Here is a 15,804-nt window from a genome sequence, read left to right on the forward strand (position 1 = left end):
TAGTAAGGTGTCAAAAATGTCATAAAAATGTCATAGTGTTAGGGTTGTTCAGGTTGGTTTGTTAGCGTTAAGTTTAGGGTTAGGGTTACCAGCTTTAGGGTTGGGTTGTTAGGATTAGGGGTTGGTTGTTATGGTTATGTATGGTCTTTTTTTTTTTTCAACTTTCAGAATTTTTTTCCCTCCATGTCAACTGCAGGACTCCGTTCAAAATGGAATAAAAAGTAGAGAAGAACATATAATAAATGAAAAAAAGTATTTTATTTCCTAAAAACCACATTTTCACATTCAACAATAAAATGGTTTGGTCGAGCCTTGTTACAGGTTTAGACTGTGATAATAAAGATGTGGTTAAAAGTTCAGGCAGAGATACACTTGGACTTTATCAAATAGTTACAATACACAGACACTGCATTTCTTATTACTGACCTAAAATAAGCCATGTTCTGAGGACACCTTGTTGTATATCTTAGTTTGTAACACTTTCTAATAATGACTGGTTATAAGTCATTTATAAACCATTAGTTAATGATGAACTAATCATGTACAAATCCCTTATGAATTATATTCATGTCATTTATATGTAATTTGTTTATTTCATAATTATTAGGAGTCAAAACAGCTATCTAAAGTATAGGCCTGTTATACTGAAGCAGACAGCAGTGCTGGGGACCAGAAAACCCCTCTGACAAGTTCTCACAATAGCCCAAGTCATATTAAGTGAAGACAGAGCTGAAACATCTTTTTCAGGAACACAGGACTCAGTGAGAGCACATATGTAGAAATGGAGAACGTAGAACTCTTTGTCATGTTCCTATTATGTGCCATATAAATCTGGAGATCATAGAATGAAAACCCTTGTTCCCTTCTACATATTTACTAACCTGTTTTTTCTGCTGTGAAAAGCAAATAGAAAATGTTATAAAAGTTCTCAGTCATTTAAAGTTACAGAATATTTTATATTTAATATTAAAAGTTAAGATCTCTCCAATTGCTGACAACAGAAGTGATTTATAATTTTAAATTCATTCATAAATGTAAATAAATGACTTCTTAATGATGTTCATTGTTTACATTATGATTTATACATGACTTATAACTGGTCACTGTAGTCAAGTGTTACTTTTTTCTAAAGTGGAATACTGAAACACAGTTTTCAGTTTGTTTTTCATACAAATATTACATTATGAAGTGGATATAAAAATGTGTTGCATTAAAGCTGTAGTGTGTTATTAAAGCTGTGATCCTACAGACTGCAATCATAACACAGAGAGGAGGGACTGAGTACATTTAACTGGCATGAACAGTAATCACAAACAGACACACTGAATGGTTTGTTTATGACCTGAAAGTGTTGTGAAACTATAGTTTCAGGCTCCCTGATGTTTCAGATTTCATACTGTGTTTAAGCTGGGATGATGCAGAAAGAGTCAGGGCTGACCATGGTGACCTCACACCCGTCTTTCTAGTCAATCATGAGCTTCTTGAGGGAGTTGAGATATGCTGGGATGAGGGAGCTGACGGATTCGTTGTCATCGTTGAGGATCTTCTCCCCTCTGCCCTCTGAGCCCACAGAGCTGGGTGACCTGACCAGGCCGGGGTACGGAGTGCTGTAACCCTGGTGGAGCGACACATACCTCCGTCATTATTCAGAGCAAACACAGAAAATAACATCTGGGATATTCTTAGGTCAGATGATCCTAAAGAGTTGGTAACGTACAGAAGAATAATGTCCTACCTAACATCATGAAACAAACATGATTCATGATGATTCAACTCATTCTACACCTTTAATTTATGCAGTTTAACATCAAATGAAATCAGTTCATAAAGCACCTGAAGGATGTAACCACCTGTACGTGTTAAACACACAATGAAAGTGGTTTGTTAATGTCATTGGGTCATTTTTTATAAGATGTATTGTATATATCCTGTCTGTGTTTAAAGATGCTGTTTGGCGTCCTCTATGACATCACACAGGATACGTCACCATATACGGCCTCCTGCTATCACATGACCAAAGTTCAAAGAGGCCCAACATGTCCATGTCAAATTTTATGGCAGACTGGCTGGAGGAATAACTTTATTTAAATAAAACTGTTGACAAGACTGTCTGACTTATTCTGAATGTGTTTTGTGATTGTAAAAACCATTAATCATTATAATTATTAGCAGTAGTTGTAGTATTTCAGTCTCCACTCTAATGTTAAATGAAACCTTTGAGTCTAATGTTACTCACAGAGGAGTATCCTTTGCCGAAGCTGCCTCTGTTCTTGGTCCTGATCTTGGTGAGTGCTGACTCGGCGATGTCAGCCCGCTCCTCTGCATCATCCAGCTCATGGACGGTCTTCCTGTACTTCGCCAAGTTCATGTTAGCTTGTTCCTCCTGTAACGACAGCGCAGTGTGTGTGATCAAAGGAATACCGTGGTGAGACGAGTGCTCTAGGTTACGTGGTTTTGTAGTAAGAGGACAGGGTGACGTACGGCCTCCTCCACTTGTCTCTTGTACGCCCTCATCTTGTTCTGCAGCCTCTCCACCAGCTCCTGCATCCTCTGCTGGTTCTTCTGGTCCTCCTCCGACTGAAACAGCAGCTCCTTCAGCCGACGCTCGTTCTTCCGTAGCGTCTTCACCGTCTCGGCGTGCCGCTTCTGCTCCGAGTCCAGCTCCAGCTCCAGCTCCTTCACCTGCACACAGACACACACCACTCAGTGACTGTGGGTCTGAACGAGTGTAGGACGGTTTGACATTTATATTCATATTGATATTTTAGTTACATGTGTTTTCTAAGCCCACCAGGTTTATTCTCTCAAAATAAACGGTGCTAGATAAAAACTCACTGGACCATTAAAGCAGGATGCAGTTTTCAGACCCTCAGGGCCACAAAGGCCCCAGATTCACTAGTTTTGTGATTATCTGGCAATCTGAAAATCTGTTTAGCATTACAGTGAAGGAACAGCTTCAGGTTGTTACGGTGGGTCCTGGACTCTGGCGGGTCCTGCAGGTCAGGGTTCCATACCTTTCCCTCTAACTTCTGGATGATCTTCTTTCCTCCTTTCAGAGCCATCTGCTCGGCCTCATCCAGCCTGCTGCTCATGTCTTTGATCTGAGCCTCCAGACCTTTCTTCACCCTCTCCAGGTGGAGTGTGTGCTCCTGCTCCAGACGCAGCTCCTCCCCGACGCGTGCCAACTGAAACAATTAAACCATTTCATTAAAAAGTCATGTGACTGAGTGTGTGTTAAAGTGCTGCTGTTGTATCTCAGTTAATACTCGGTAGTGTTGTGTGTTTTACCTCACAGCTGGCCTTCTTGGCCTTGTCTGTGGATCCTCTCAGCTCTCCCTGTAGCTCCTCGTGCTCCTGCTGCAGAGTCTGGAGATCCACCTCCAGCTTCCTCCTCCCACTCAGAGCCAACTGGAACTGAACACACAGGAGGAAACATAAAGGATGTCACGGATCAGATCAGACTCTTACTGTCTGCACGGCACCAAATCAAAGACACCGTCTATCACCTGGTTGTTGAGGTCAGTGTATTTCTCGCTGGCCTCCTGCAGCTCGGTCTCCAGGGCCTTGCGGGCTCTCTCTGCGCTCTCCAGCGCTGCTCGAGTCTCCTCCCCCTCGCTGACCAACAGACCACAGCGTCGTTCCACAGCAGCCTGCTCCTCCCTGCGCTCCTCGTGGCTCCGCACCTCCTCCTCCAGCTGAGCCTGCAGCTCCTGGGACAGAGAAGAACAGTCTCAGACTGTTTCAAACCACAGCTGTAGAAAACCCGGCTGTATCTCACCACCAGACCTTGATCTGCTGCTGCATCTTCTTGCTGTTCTTGCTGAGCTCTGCGTTGTTCTTGGTGAGCAGGTCCACCTGCAGCTCCAGCTCGTTGACGTCGGCCTCCAGCTTCTTCTTCAGCTTCAGTCCCTCTGCTCTGCCTTTCACCTCCACATCCAGACTGGCCTGCAGGGACTCTAACGCCCTCTGGTGGCTTTTTCTGACAGAAGAGAGGAGTGAACAGATGGAGGAGAGAGCTATTAAAAATGAGCCGAGCATGTGTCGCTGCAGAGACAGTGAAGCAGGGTTTGAAGGGAGGAACAGATTAATGAGACAGCTCTTACCTCTTAGTACAACGTACTATGACTTTGTAGAGGGAGTAAAGGGAGATAAAGGACAGGATGAAAAATAATTATGTTAGAGTGTTAAAGAGTATTAGTGCTGTGGATGAGGAGACTGTCAGGGGAGGATGAGGTACCGTGCAGCTTCCATCTCTTCCTCCTTCTCCTGCAGTCTGCGCTCCAGGTCTGCTTTGGCCTGGGACAACTCCAGCTGCAGCCTCAGCACCTTGGTCTCCTCAGCCTGAAGAACAGGGACATGAACCTTAACTATGACACTGATAGTTTGCTTTTGAATTCTGCCTTAAATCCTATTTCCACATTTAAAATGAGCAGCAGATTTTCTGTGTACCTCCAAAGCTGCCTCAGACTCCTCCAGTGAAGCCTGTAACTCCTCCTTCTCCATCTCAATCTTCTTCTTGGCTTTCTGAAGCTCGTGGACACTCTTACCTCCATCGGACAGCTGGTCTGTGAGGTCAGTGATCTCCTCTGTCACACAGAAAAAACACACAGCGCTAATTCAGCTGTGGCTACTATTAGCCACTGTTAGCTAACATTAACTACTAATGGCTAAATATTACTCTAAGAATAGACTAAACTTTATGAGATGAAAATCAGAACAGGAAGGAAGGATCCAAACTGTAAAGAGCAGAGATTCAGAAATTGAGAAAATTTAAAAAATGGCACCGTTTCCAAATAAAATGCCTGAGTGGCATCAGCCCTCTCCACCATGTGTCCAGTCGTACCCTGGTAGGCCTTGTTCTCCCGGCGTACAGCCTCCAGCTGCTCCAGACACTCTTCGTGTGCTGTCTTGACTTTGAAGAGCTCGCTGGCGTGTTGCCTGCTCTCCTTCTGGCAGCCCTCCACCTCGGCCACCAGCTCCTCGCACTTCTGCTTCCAGTCTCCGAGCTGCTTCTCCAGGACCCGCTGCTTCTTATCCAGAGCCTGACCGCAGCTGCTGGCCTGCGACACACAACACACGCTCAAACATAACAACAGAGAATGGCACTGAAACACTCACTCAGTGTGTGTCCTGCTCTACCTTCTCCAGGTCCATGCAGAGCTCCTCCACCTCTCCCTGCAGCCTCTGTTTAGTTTTCTCCAGCGAGGAACATTTGGCCTGAGTGGCTTCCACGGCCTCCTCGGCCTCCTGCAGCCTGGTTGCCAGCTTCTTCCTGCGACACACGCGTTATTAAAGCACTGAGAAACATTCAGAGTGTCAGATGTGACCTCTGACTGCCAGTATCAACACCACCTACTTGGTTTCTTCCAGCTCGTCGGCGTGCTGGATGGTGTCAGACTCGTGCTTGGTCTTCCAGTGCGTCACCTCGCTGTTGAGTTTGGAGACCAGGCGCTGCAGCTCCTGCTTGCTCTCCTGCTCCTCCTCCAGCTGCTCCTTCAGAACCTCGCACTCCTGCCTCATTGAGCTCAGGCTGCCGCTGACCGCCTGCTTACACTGGCAACGACACCACAGACACATGTGAATATATGAGTGGAAAAACACACATTGAAGACTTTTTTTTCTCCATTTATTTGAATACAGAATCATTCTCATATTTGATATTTCCATACTGAGCTGAGAGCACGGACCTTGAGCTCCTCGTCCAGGTGTTTCTTCAGCTCCTCCAGCTGGGTTTGGAGCAGAGTTTTGGAGCGCGTCAGCTGACTGGCTCTGCTCTCTGCCTCCTCCATCTGTCGACTCACGTCTGCGTTGTCAGCTGACGAGACACAGACGATCGCTGACTGTTAACGAAGCGAAGCATCTCGAAGCACTGACACATCAGCACCTGATATCTCAGACATGTTCAGTCTCTCTGCTTACAGCATATCTCCATTATTCCATGTTAAAGTCAGTTTATGAGCTCTCAGGAGCTCAAAGATCTGCCCACCACCACCTCTGGTTTTTAGCTTTGGTGAAAGTCTGCAGGGCTTCTCTCTGCTTCCAGTCTTTATGCTTTGCTAAGCTAATCAAATCACAGCTCTAGCACTGTAGAGTCAGCGTTCCCCTCTCATCCACTCTTTATTTTAATCATTATTTTTCTATCTCACTAAATAAATAATGATTTAAATTAAAGTCTGGGAGAAAGAAATAACACCCAGAAACTAATCTTCTTCATCAGGGCTGTGAGGGCGTGGTTTGATCACATTTGATTGACAAATATCAAAGTTTGATTGGTGCATAAGTGTGTGAGTCCCGCCCACTTAAACCAATGAGAAGAGCACAGAGAAAATAAAGTGTCCATGTCTGATCCTATAGTAACTTATTCATAATAAGAGCCCAGATTTCTTGACTTTAAACAGAAACAGAAATCAGCTGAATGACTGAACTCGTCTAAAGATGGAGTATAACAGTGTTTAGAGCTCAGGTTGAATTCAGGTTGAAGGGGTCTGACACCAGCGTACCTGTGAGTCTGTTCTTGGCCACGCTGAGCTCAGTGAGCGTCCTCTGCAGGTCGTCTCCTCTCCTGTTGGCCTCTGACAGCTGCTCCTCCAGCTTCTTCATCTGACTGTCTGAGGACATCTGCAGCACAAACACACCAGCATGTTACACCACAGTCACGAGTCACACAGGCCTGCGACGCTGTCAGAGCGACAGCAGATCCAGATCCTGACCTTGGCCTTCTGCAGGCTGTCCAGTGACGCGGCCAGCTCGTCCACCTCCATCCTCAGGTTCTGCTTCTCCTTCTCCAGTTTGGCTCTGACCCTCTGCAGAGCCTCGCACTGCTCGCTCAGCTCCGCCATGGCATCGCTGTGCCGCTTCCTCAGAGACGCAGCCAGAGCTTCAGACTGGACAGAGGACTCCTCCAGGTCCCTCCTCAGACGCTGCAGCTCAGCCTCTCGCTTCTTGTTCACCTCCATCTGTTAATCACACACACACTGCATGTAACGTTCTACTGTACGTTTAAGGCACTGATTTGAAATTTGTTACACCCATCAGCCTCGGCTCCACTTCGGTGTTTTGCGTTGTCACTAGCATGGCTCTGTTTGTGTATCTGTAAGAACACATGTAATTTACCTGTGAGGCGGTGACTCCTCCTGCTTCCTCCAGCCGGTCAGTGAGATCATCCAGTTCTCTGGTCAGATCCGCTCTCTGCTTCTCCACCTGATAAACACACGAGTGATAAGTGAATAAAAAGCCTCCATCTGAACATGTATGAACATACGTGAGTCCAGGATTCATTCAGATTCATCAAACATCAGGCCGAGGACTTCATCTGCTCCGGCTCTGAAGCAGTCCCACCTGCGAGGGCAGGATATCTAACCACCGGGGGATCGGTGTGACTGACAGCCCACGAATAGGAAGTGATCTTTCCTGAGGTCGGAGGTCAGGAGAGCAGCTGGTATCCAATCAGAGCACGGCAGGATTTCGCTGCTGTCACACAGTCCAAATATGATCTGTGAACTCCAGCTTCCTGTGGATGTTATTCAACGCTCTGCTCACTGCTAAACATCTTACAATGTGAAACCAAGCTGGTTTCAGTCTCACTTCTCCATGTGATGCTGGATTTTGATCTTTTTACACAGACGGTTTAACAAAGCAGCTGCGCAATTCATTATTTTTCTTTTCTGATTTTGGTTACTTGGGACCATCCTAACACATTAACAATAACACAGCAAGGTCTCCACCAACTCTGGAGTAACCTCAGAGTAAAATATCAGCCAACTCCACCATGTTCCCCAGCTGCAGGTAGAGTACAGTGGATTTATCAGAGCTTTTCTACTGAAAACAGCTGCTGCTAGAAATGATGCTGATGAGAGATGTGGAACAGAACCATCATCTGTTGGTTTGTCACCACATTTAACCTCACATGAAGCCAACAAATCCAGAGTTAATATAAAAACATTCTGCTTTAGTGCAGCTTTAACTGGAAACTAAAGCCCTGAGCCTTATTCGAAACATCAGATATACCACAGCAGAGCAGTAGCTGCTAAATTAGAACTATATATTATCTTGTTCTTACTTCCTCTGGCTCCACCAGTGTAATAAAACCTGATACCAGTGTAATATGCAGTAAAACTTCACAGCATACACCAAAAGAAATATAAAATACATTTCTGCATTGAAATTCAAAACAAATAAAAATATTTAAAGCTGCGGAAACGTTGAACGTCCTCAACAAAGCCATCAGAGTGGCTCCTCTCGTGCTGGAACGTGGGACAGAACACATGGAGACAGTTTATAATGCAGGGCCATTACACACACAAACAGCCAGCACTCTGTAGTTACAAGCACTTGTTGTTTTTACACCGACCTTTTACAGCTGGTTTCAAGACGTAGCTGTTGAGACTGGTCTGTAAAAGCTGCAGTCTCAGGCCTCCCTGATCGCAGCAATGAGCCGCAGCCGTCGACACACCTCAGGCAGGACAAGGGAAAACAGATGATACTCACTGGGGGCCTCCTCTTTCACCCCCTCCCCCCCAGGTCAGTCTCTAGAAACCTGTGGTTCCCCCCGGCCCACCCTCTGTATCTACACCCTGGCTCTGTGTCGAGGGTTAACGCTGAGCACTCGGTTCACTCATCGCTCTCCTCCGCACTGCTGACTGAGTCAACAGCTCCTCTGGATCAGCACCACCCGACACCACTCGTTCCCATTCACATGCTAATGGAGGGGTCAGTGCTCCTGAGGTCTGCTGCTGGAGGGGGGGAGATTCATCTTTGTTTGCGTAAGAGCGTGAAAGAGTAGGCGTGTGCCTCTGTTCGGTCTGTGCTCACATGCCAATGAATGTTTGCATGTGTACATGTGTCCTCATCAGAACATCCATCACCTCAGCCTCCAGCACGATCACAGCTACACACAAGAGAATCTAATCTCTGTTAACACCCTGTTTTCATTACTGTTAACAAGGTGGGCTGAAGTGCTGCTGCTTGTGAAGGTGCATATATGAAATGTCAAGCTTATAAATCACAAAAACCTACACACACTGCTTTTTAAAATGATTTTTTTTTTTCATTATTGTGAGGACCACCACGCGTCTTCCCGCTCTCATTAACTCTGTTTCCAGCAGCAGCAGAAACAGACGCAGTAAAGTCACAGATTTACTGTTGTCTCAGACACATTTTCATCCCCACGAGAACGAAAACGGTCCAATTCAAATATTCCCGTCTTTGTCTTTCAGTTTTAATGCTGCTCTTTGTGCTCTTTATTTGTGTGTTTGTGTCTCAGTGAATGAGAACACTCTACTGTACAAATACACATGTGTGAGACCGGCTGGCATTCCAGCTGGAAGAAGATCCCATGGAAAATAGTGCCGTCTGTCAGCCTCTATCTGCTGATGATATCTCCCCTGTGTGACCTGAGGAGCTGAGCCTAACAATAGCGAGCCTGTCTGCAGCAGAGGTATGTTGGATTTGAGCTCCTCTGAAGACGCAGGCTGTGGAACAGATAAAGACCTGCATGTCTCTGCCTGCCCCCTTTCACCGCTCCGTGGCTTTCTGGAGACTGGTGGGGTGAGGCGGTGAGGGGAGGAGGGGGGAGACCCAGCCTGCACCATTAAGAATACCACCCAGAGTGGGGAGAAGTGTGCAAAACACACCCTCAGGCCCGCTGTCACTCTATTCAACACTCGGGGTGAAATATGTACCTTTTGCTTCTCAGCCTTTACCTACTGTAACTACAGTCAGGTCTTAAGAGGGACGACCTGGGTCTGTGGCTTAAACACACACACGCTTTAAGAGGGTCTTGTTTGAAACAACAAGCACTTAAAACGCCCACCTTGGTAGATTAGCTTTATATGAACCAGGCATGCTGCTCTGAAACACTTTTACATTACAAAGAAGATGTCTTGGAAACGCTGCTGCTGCGGTGAAAAAAAAAAACCCGTTCTTCCGATTTGCTTCTAGGAGCAAGATGGGGGGATTACAAGAAACAGAAGGTGCACTGATGTGTGTGTGTGTGTGTGTGTGTGTGAGCATAAGGGATAGAGAAAGATTGGGCAAAATACAAAATAAGAAAGAGGAAAAAGGATGTTGGGGTCCCTCCTCGCCTCTGGGGTTGCCCTGTGTGTTAATCAGAAACACAAGGTCTCTCCCCTGAAGTTTATTATCACAGGTGCAGATGGTTTGAGGTGACCAGAGGCACAGCACCAACACACGTACCCCACCTGGCTGCCAACATATCAGCAAGCTTTTCTTTTTTCCTCTTATTTTTCTCTGCTCCCTTCAGCCCACAAACTGCTCTCAACACCACAGAGCCTGAACGTTACAGCCGAGCCAAGCTGATCCCAGAGCTGCTTGGCATGGTCTTATCTGCCCTGCAGCCTGACAGACAGATTTAAGGCTCATCTGCTCTTTGTTTCATTCTGGGGAGAGGGGAGATGTTACACAGTGCCTTCCAGTTTGTGGAGATATACCGTACCTTGGCTCTCATGGCTCTCTCTGCTTCCAGCTCCTCCTCCAGCTCCTCGATGCGGGCCTAAAGAGGGAGACAGGCTGATGTTGAAATGGACTTCAGTGAGAAAAAAAAACAGTCTGCTTTCACTAAAATATAAAATATGGCAGGGATATCTGCAGTTGAGCTGTTATGCTCTGGTTTCACAGTGCCTATATCATCCTGACAGAGAACAAATGGGGCGTCACCTCTGCACATCGTTTGCTATTTCAAGGCAACACTTGTGTGTGGTGAGGCCGTCTCATACACTCTGCTTTCTCTGGGGATTTGGCACGCCTCTGGCTTTTTCCTCAGGTAGCAATTTAGAGCAAGAATGTCTGTAGCCACCGTCATTATCTGTATTCTGACCCAGGGCTTGGTTTGCTATGTCCGGTCACAGAGACCAAAAACGTACCGGTGCCATTTTCATGACACTCGAGGAATTTGTGTTATGTTTTTGCTCTCCCTTGGTTTTACAGTCCTGGCTTCAAGTCAGCGATGATTTCCCAAGCAGCATCCAGGACTGAATATACAGTGTGTTAGTCAACTGATCTGATTCAATAAGTCTGTGCTGCGTACTCTGTTACCTGAGTTTTATGCTGTTACTGTAGGCCGCGACACTCACGCTGTAAAACGTCAATCTAAGTGACATTAATGGTTAAAGAATTTACACACAGTCATAATAAAAGTTGTGTCGACAGATATGCTAATAACTCAATGAATGTCCTTTTATCTGCAGACATAAATGATTTTCTGACATGCAGAGCAAATAAATCTTCACTTAAACATGTGAATAATAGTGTCATTACTTTAAACATGAAACCTGCATCCGTAAAATATGATGCATTATTGTAGATTTAACTTCTACTCAAGCAGCTCACATTAGCTCCACAAAGACAAAGCACAACAGTAAAATGCTCCTTACATATTAATGCAATATTAATGGTGATATAATCATCTAATATACTGTTGTATAACAGTACCTGGGGTCATTTTATAAACTTACTTTCAATATAAGATGTATATTTTAGTGGTATTACTACACTAAATACTGCAGGTCTGCACTGTTCTTCTGCTACTTCAGTAGAAGATCTGAATTCTTCCTCCACCACCCTTTGTGTGCACTTCAAGTGTGACTAAGTGATCCTAATATCATCCATGCTCCGACATATAAAACAATCAGAATAATCTGACATAAATAAATCACCAGCAGCACATTTCTCTTCCACTCATCTCGTGCCAAAGCCGCGTTTTTGTGCGGCTAATAAAAATTTATTGCTGGTTTCCCAACACGACCGAATCCTTCCAAGTTGTGTCATGTTCTGCGCTATCTCCAGTTTCTATCTACGTCTCAGTGTCAGGAAGTGTGTCTGACATGGCGTGTAGCCCAGGGCCATTCACAGAAACAACACCTCCTCTCACTGATGTGGTGAAAGCCACTCACCGGCCACACGGCACCCAAAGCTCCCCAAACATCAAACTATCAGACATTACAGGGCAAAATAAACACATGGACGAGGAATTCTCCTGCAGTTGTACCATATCTGATTCATCAGAATGCAAGGAGGGTTAATCTAAAAACCTAAAAATGTCCCAAATGTGGGCTCAGACATATCACAGCCTAAACACCAAAACCATAACATAAATCCACCGCACAGCTCTGCTTTATATCAGCTGCTCTAAAACTGAAGCTCCAACAGAAAAGACAGAGAAAGTGAAATAAAAACTCACATGCCAGCGCAGGACGTCTGCAGAGAGAACAGCCATGGTGAGGCAGCAGCAGCCCAACTGACTGACTGACTGTCCCCCACACACACACACACACACACACACTCTCAAACACACACACACACTGTTGATCCCCTCCGGCATTTTACTGTCCACACCCCCTTATGCATGCACAGCCTCTTTCTGTCTCTCAGTTCCCCACTCACATATCTGTTTCTTGTTAAATTCCTACTTTCCACAGCCTCAAAATAAATATTGTGGCTCTAATACAATTGTAGAAAACACAGTGTACTAACAGTGTTAAGATGTCTGAGCCAGACTGCATGGATAAATGCAATTTGGCCTACTTACCTATGGCAGAGAGAGTTTATACATTGATTCTGAGCACTTTTCTAAATGACATTTATTCTAAATTATCCCACATCAACTTTTCTACTTAGGAGCTCTCTTGGAGCAGCACAGGGAAATAACAAAATTAGCCCATCATTGCTGAGAATGGTTGGAGGGTTTGATCTCCATAATTGTATGTGCTTAAAGTTTTCTTTTTTCCGCTGCACTCAGAAACCATAATAATTGTCCATAAATTGCAATCAGATGTGGCCTCATAGCTGATGTCTCCTCGCTTGTGTCTGAGGGGATGTTCAGCGGCGTGGGCAGTTATATCCTGTCAGACCCCCCCCCCCTCGCCATGTCAGTCAGAGGGGAAAATAAGGGCCAAACAAGTGGGAGTCCTGCCTCTGCACCCCCTGCTGAAGAGTCCACCATACTGTCCACACATGCTCACATAATTCAGGTCGCTGCAGTGGTGCAGGAATCTCCACACTTTGTTCTTTTAAATGCATTCAGATGCACAGTGCACAGCGTCCAACAGCAGGAGTCATGGCTGTTTGATTGGGCGGGCGATGACAGGTCTCGTTGACCCGGACAAAGCCAGGTGACGACGTCGGTCAAATCAGACGACGTCCTGCCTCTCAGCACAGGTGCACATGGTACAGAGGGAGAGACATAAAACACTGCCTCTGTGCATCCATGAGTGTATCTGCTGAATGTGTTTGTGAGTTTCCAAAAATAAAGCAGTTTCAGATCAGTTACAGGAAATGCATCGTTAAGATACACTCCTTGATTTTCTCACAATGCCCTGCACTGTTTCCAAATCCTGAAATTCCCCGTCAGCTCGCTGTTTTAAACCTCAGCTGTCCGCAGTGAGCTGGGAGGAGGATCGCTCATCTGGGGGCAGTGTTGGGGACCAAGGTTGAATTTTTTCCCTGCATAACAACAGTACTTGTGCTTTGTGCAGCAGTCTGAACCGACGCTGTGTAACTAAACACACTGAAAAACAGTTCAACATTTTTTACATTCTGTCTGTCGGTCTCACACTTTACCCTCCCTGGTGAAAACGCAGCATCTCCTGCTGTAGTGCGGTTTGCCAGATGCAGTCAGTGAGTGAAGGCTTTACTGCAGGCACCATGTTACCAAACCTGGCAACTTCACTGTGACAGCAAGACTCTGAAAAATAATATAAACCACACAACTCCCCCTGAAAGCAGCAGAGACTGTCTGACTGAGTTTGGATTAAACAAATGAGACTTTAACTCTGGGCAGAAACAACAAGTCAAGCTCAGCTAGCAAAGTCCAGACTCACAGAGATTACTATCTGTCTGTTCGTCTCACTCTCTGAATTAAAACAAATATGTATTTTTTTGTCCAAGTTAAATTCAATATGTTGCGTTTTTTAAAAACAAGATGCTGCTGTGTAAAGTGCAGGATCAATCACTTCCAGCGTTTGAGTTTTTCTTTGCTCTAAGCTTTTAGAAAAGTGTTTGGTATTTGTACAGAAGAAAGAAAGTTAGGAAGCTGCTTGAATCAGCCTGTAGGTATATTCCACATTAGTCAGATGGTCAGACACAAAACTTCAAACTGCTGTTTCACAGTTTATAGTTTATACATTCACTGAAATCACTTTCTGTGGATGTTATTGTATTTTTGAGCACCTCAAACTAAATTCTATTCTGTTTGTTTGGGATGAAAGTGAAAAGCACCATGTGAAAGTTAGACTGCCATCACCACTGTGGCACAGTCAGATGAAACACCTCCAGAGAAACATCTGGTACAAACCAAACAGACTGCAGGGCATGGCTGAGCTGAGCTCTATCTCCTCAGACTGTGATGACCCCTTACAGCACTGTTACTGAGTCCAACTGCTTTACGACCACGTAATAAAACCAGTAAGGAGAGCTGGGTTGTTGTAGGAGATCAGGACTGCAGGCCTGCGACCGCCATCACGCTGCCTTCAAGCCAACTGCTTTGAATTACAGCACCCCAGGGAGGGAGAGGCGGCGTCATCATTAAAGATAGACAAAGCTATGTCTTTGATTCTGCTCATGATTGTGGATATATTCATGTGACCTTTACGTCAAAACCAGACTGAGTGGGCGACAGAAGTGATGGGCCGTCCACTCAGCTGGCCAGGCCACCTGCATCTCTACACACACATGCATGCAGGCTCACAGAAACACACATATAATAGCCTCATTGTGAGATAGGGAGAATGCCAAAGCTACAGTAAATGTGAAAACATGTCCAACCTCAAAGACACACAGATCGCCTTTCACCCCACAAAGACGCTCTTTATTCTTCCCCTGACAAACCTCTGGAGGAAACATCAGGCTCCCGGAGGCATCGGCAGAGCCACCTGAACTTTGAAATTACCATCTCCTGACGTCTTTCTCTCTCAGTCTCCCTCCCTCTCTCTCTCTCTCATCTCATTTGCTCCATTGAAGGGACAGACACAGACAAAACACATTATCTTCAGCATGCACCAGTGACACAGATGAAAGCTCTCAGGCTTGCTTGATTGTATCTGGATGGCACAGTAAGATTCACAGGAAAAGCCTCAGTGTAAACTTCCCTGTCTTCTGTACAGAGGCAGACTAAACACCAGAGTAAATAGAGCACTAAAACCAATACAATCCAAACAAATAAAGCTGTCCTAATCATAATTACACAATGATTACATGCTACAAGGCCTTTCGGAGTTGTAATCCTAAAGATGGCCTTTTAAATGTCAACATCTTCAGTGGTATGGTAGGTGGTCACGGCTGTGGTGGTTTTCCACTGCACACACCGAAAACTTCTTGTTAATAATCTGCAACGACTTTTTCCTTAATTTTGTTGCTGTCTGAGGTTCAGTTAAGTGGGGCTGTTTTGTTCCACTGTTAGGGCCACAGCGGTTTTAGTCACTGATGGCTCTGTCAAGCTTTGATTTTTAATTCACATGTTGGAGTGGTGTAACTGGGGCTTTTCTTTTTGTTGCATTTCCAAAACCATGGCTGAGCTTTATCTCCTTAGGGAAAGACAACAGGGAAAGTGTCCAAGGAATGGATTAAACAATGTGTTTATCTGCAGAAACATAGCTGCTAACATTAGCATGCCTGGCTAACTAGCTTACCTTCTACATTAATACCTAGCGCTTCTTCCAAGCTTAAGTGTTAGCATATCTTTAGCTAGCTAAAATATTTTCGTGAGATCATGTTCAAAAATGAATGACACAACCACTGTGTAGAAGCTCATGTAACACTAGTTGCCTTTGCTGCTATTTGCTGCATCAGAAT

At 45.2% G+C, this 15,804-nt stretch overlaps 1 protein-coding gene across 2 annotated transcripts in view; it reads right to left on the reverse strand.

The window, feature by feature from the left end:
* Positions 1 to 239: 239 nt before the first annotated feature.
* The window catches only part of LOC108891527 (putative uncharacterized protein MYH16), a 40,644-nt gene continuing 25,079 nt past the window's right edge, over positions 240 to 15,804 (reverse strand). For both annotated transcript variants that reach the window (XM_051066239.1, XM_018688687.2), the window contains 17 exons: positions 10,454 to 10,510; positions 7,114 to 7,200; positions 6,711 to 6,956; positions 6,501 to 6,618; positions 5,688 to 5,815; positions 5,357 to 5,553; positions 5,140 to 5,272; positions 4,844 to 5,060; positions 4,450 to 4,586; positions 4,238 to 4,341; positions 3,787 to 3,979; positions 3,507 to 3,710; positions 3,289 to 3,414; positions 3,015 to 3,185; positions 2,482 to 2,682; positions 2,237 to 2,383; positions 240 to 1,615 (listed from right to left, as the gene is read on the reverse strand). In XM_051066239.1, coding sequence (XP_050922196.1) covers positions 1,463 to 1,615; positions 2,237 to 2,383; positions 2,482 to 2,682; positions 3,015 to 3,185; positions 3,289 to 3,414; positions 3,507 to 3,710; positions 3,787 to 3,979; positions 4,238 to 4,341; positions 4,450 to 4,586; positions 4,844 to 5,060; positions 5,140 to 5,272; positions 5,357 to 5,553; positions 5,688 to 5,815; positions 6,501 to 6,618; positions 6,711 to 6,956; positions 7,114 to 7,200; positions 10,454 to 10,510 — 2,619 coding nt within the window. In that variant the 3' untranslated portion in view covers positions 240 to 1,462. The remainder of the gene's footprint in view (positions 1,616 to 2,236; positions 2,384 to 2,481; positions 2,683 to 3,014; positions 3,186 to 3,288; positions 3,415 to 3,506; positions 3,711 to 3,786; positions 3,980 to 4,237; positions 4,342 to 4,449; positions 4,587 to 4,843; positions 5,061 to 5,139; positions 5,273 to 5,356; positions 5,554 to 5,687; positions 5,816 to 6,500; positions 6,619 to 6,710; positions 6,957 to 7,113; positions 7,201 to 10,453; positions 10,511 to 15,804) is intronic.

This window comes from Lates calcarifer, linkage group LG23, assembly GCF_001640805.2.
Source record: "Lates calcarifer isolate ASB-BC8 linkage group LG23, TLL_Latcal_v3, whole genome shotgun sequence".
Lineage (NCBI taxonomy): Eukaryota > Metazoa > Chordata > Actinopteri > Centropomidae > Lates > Lates calcarifer.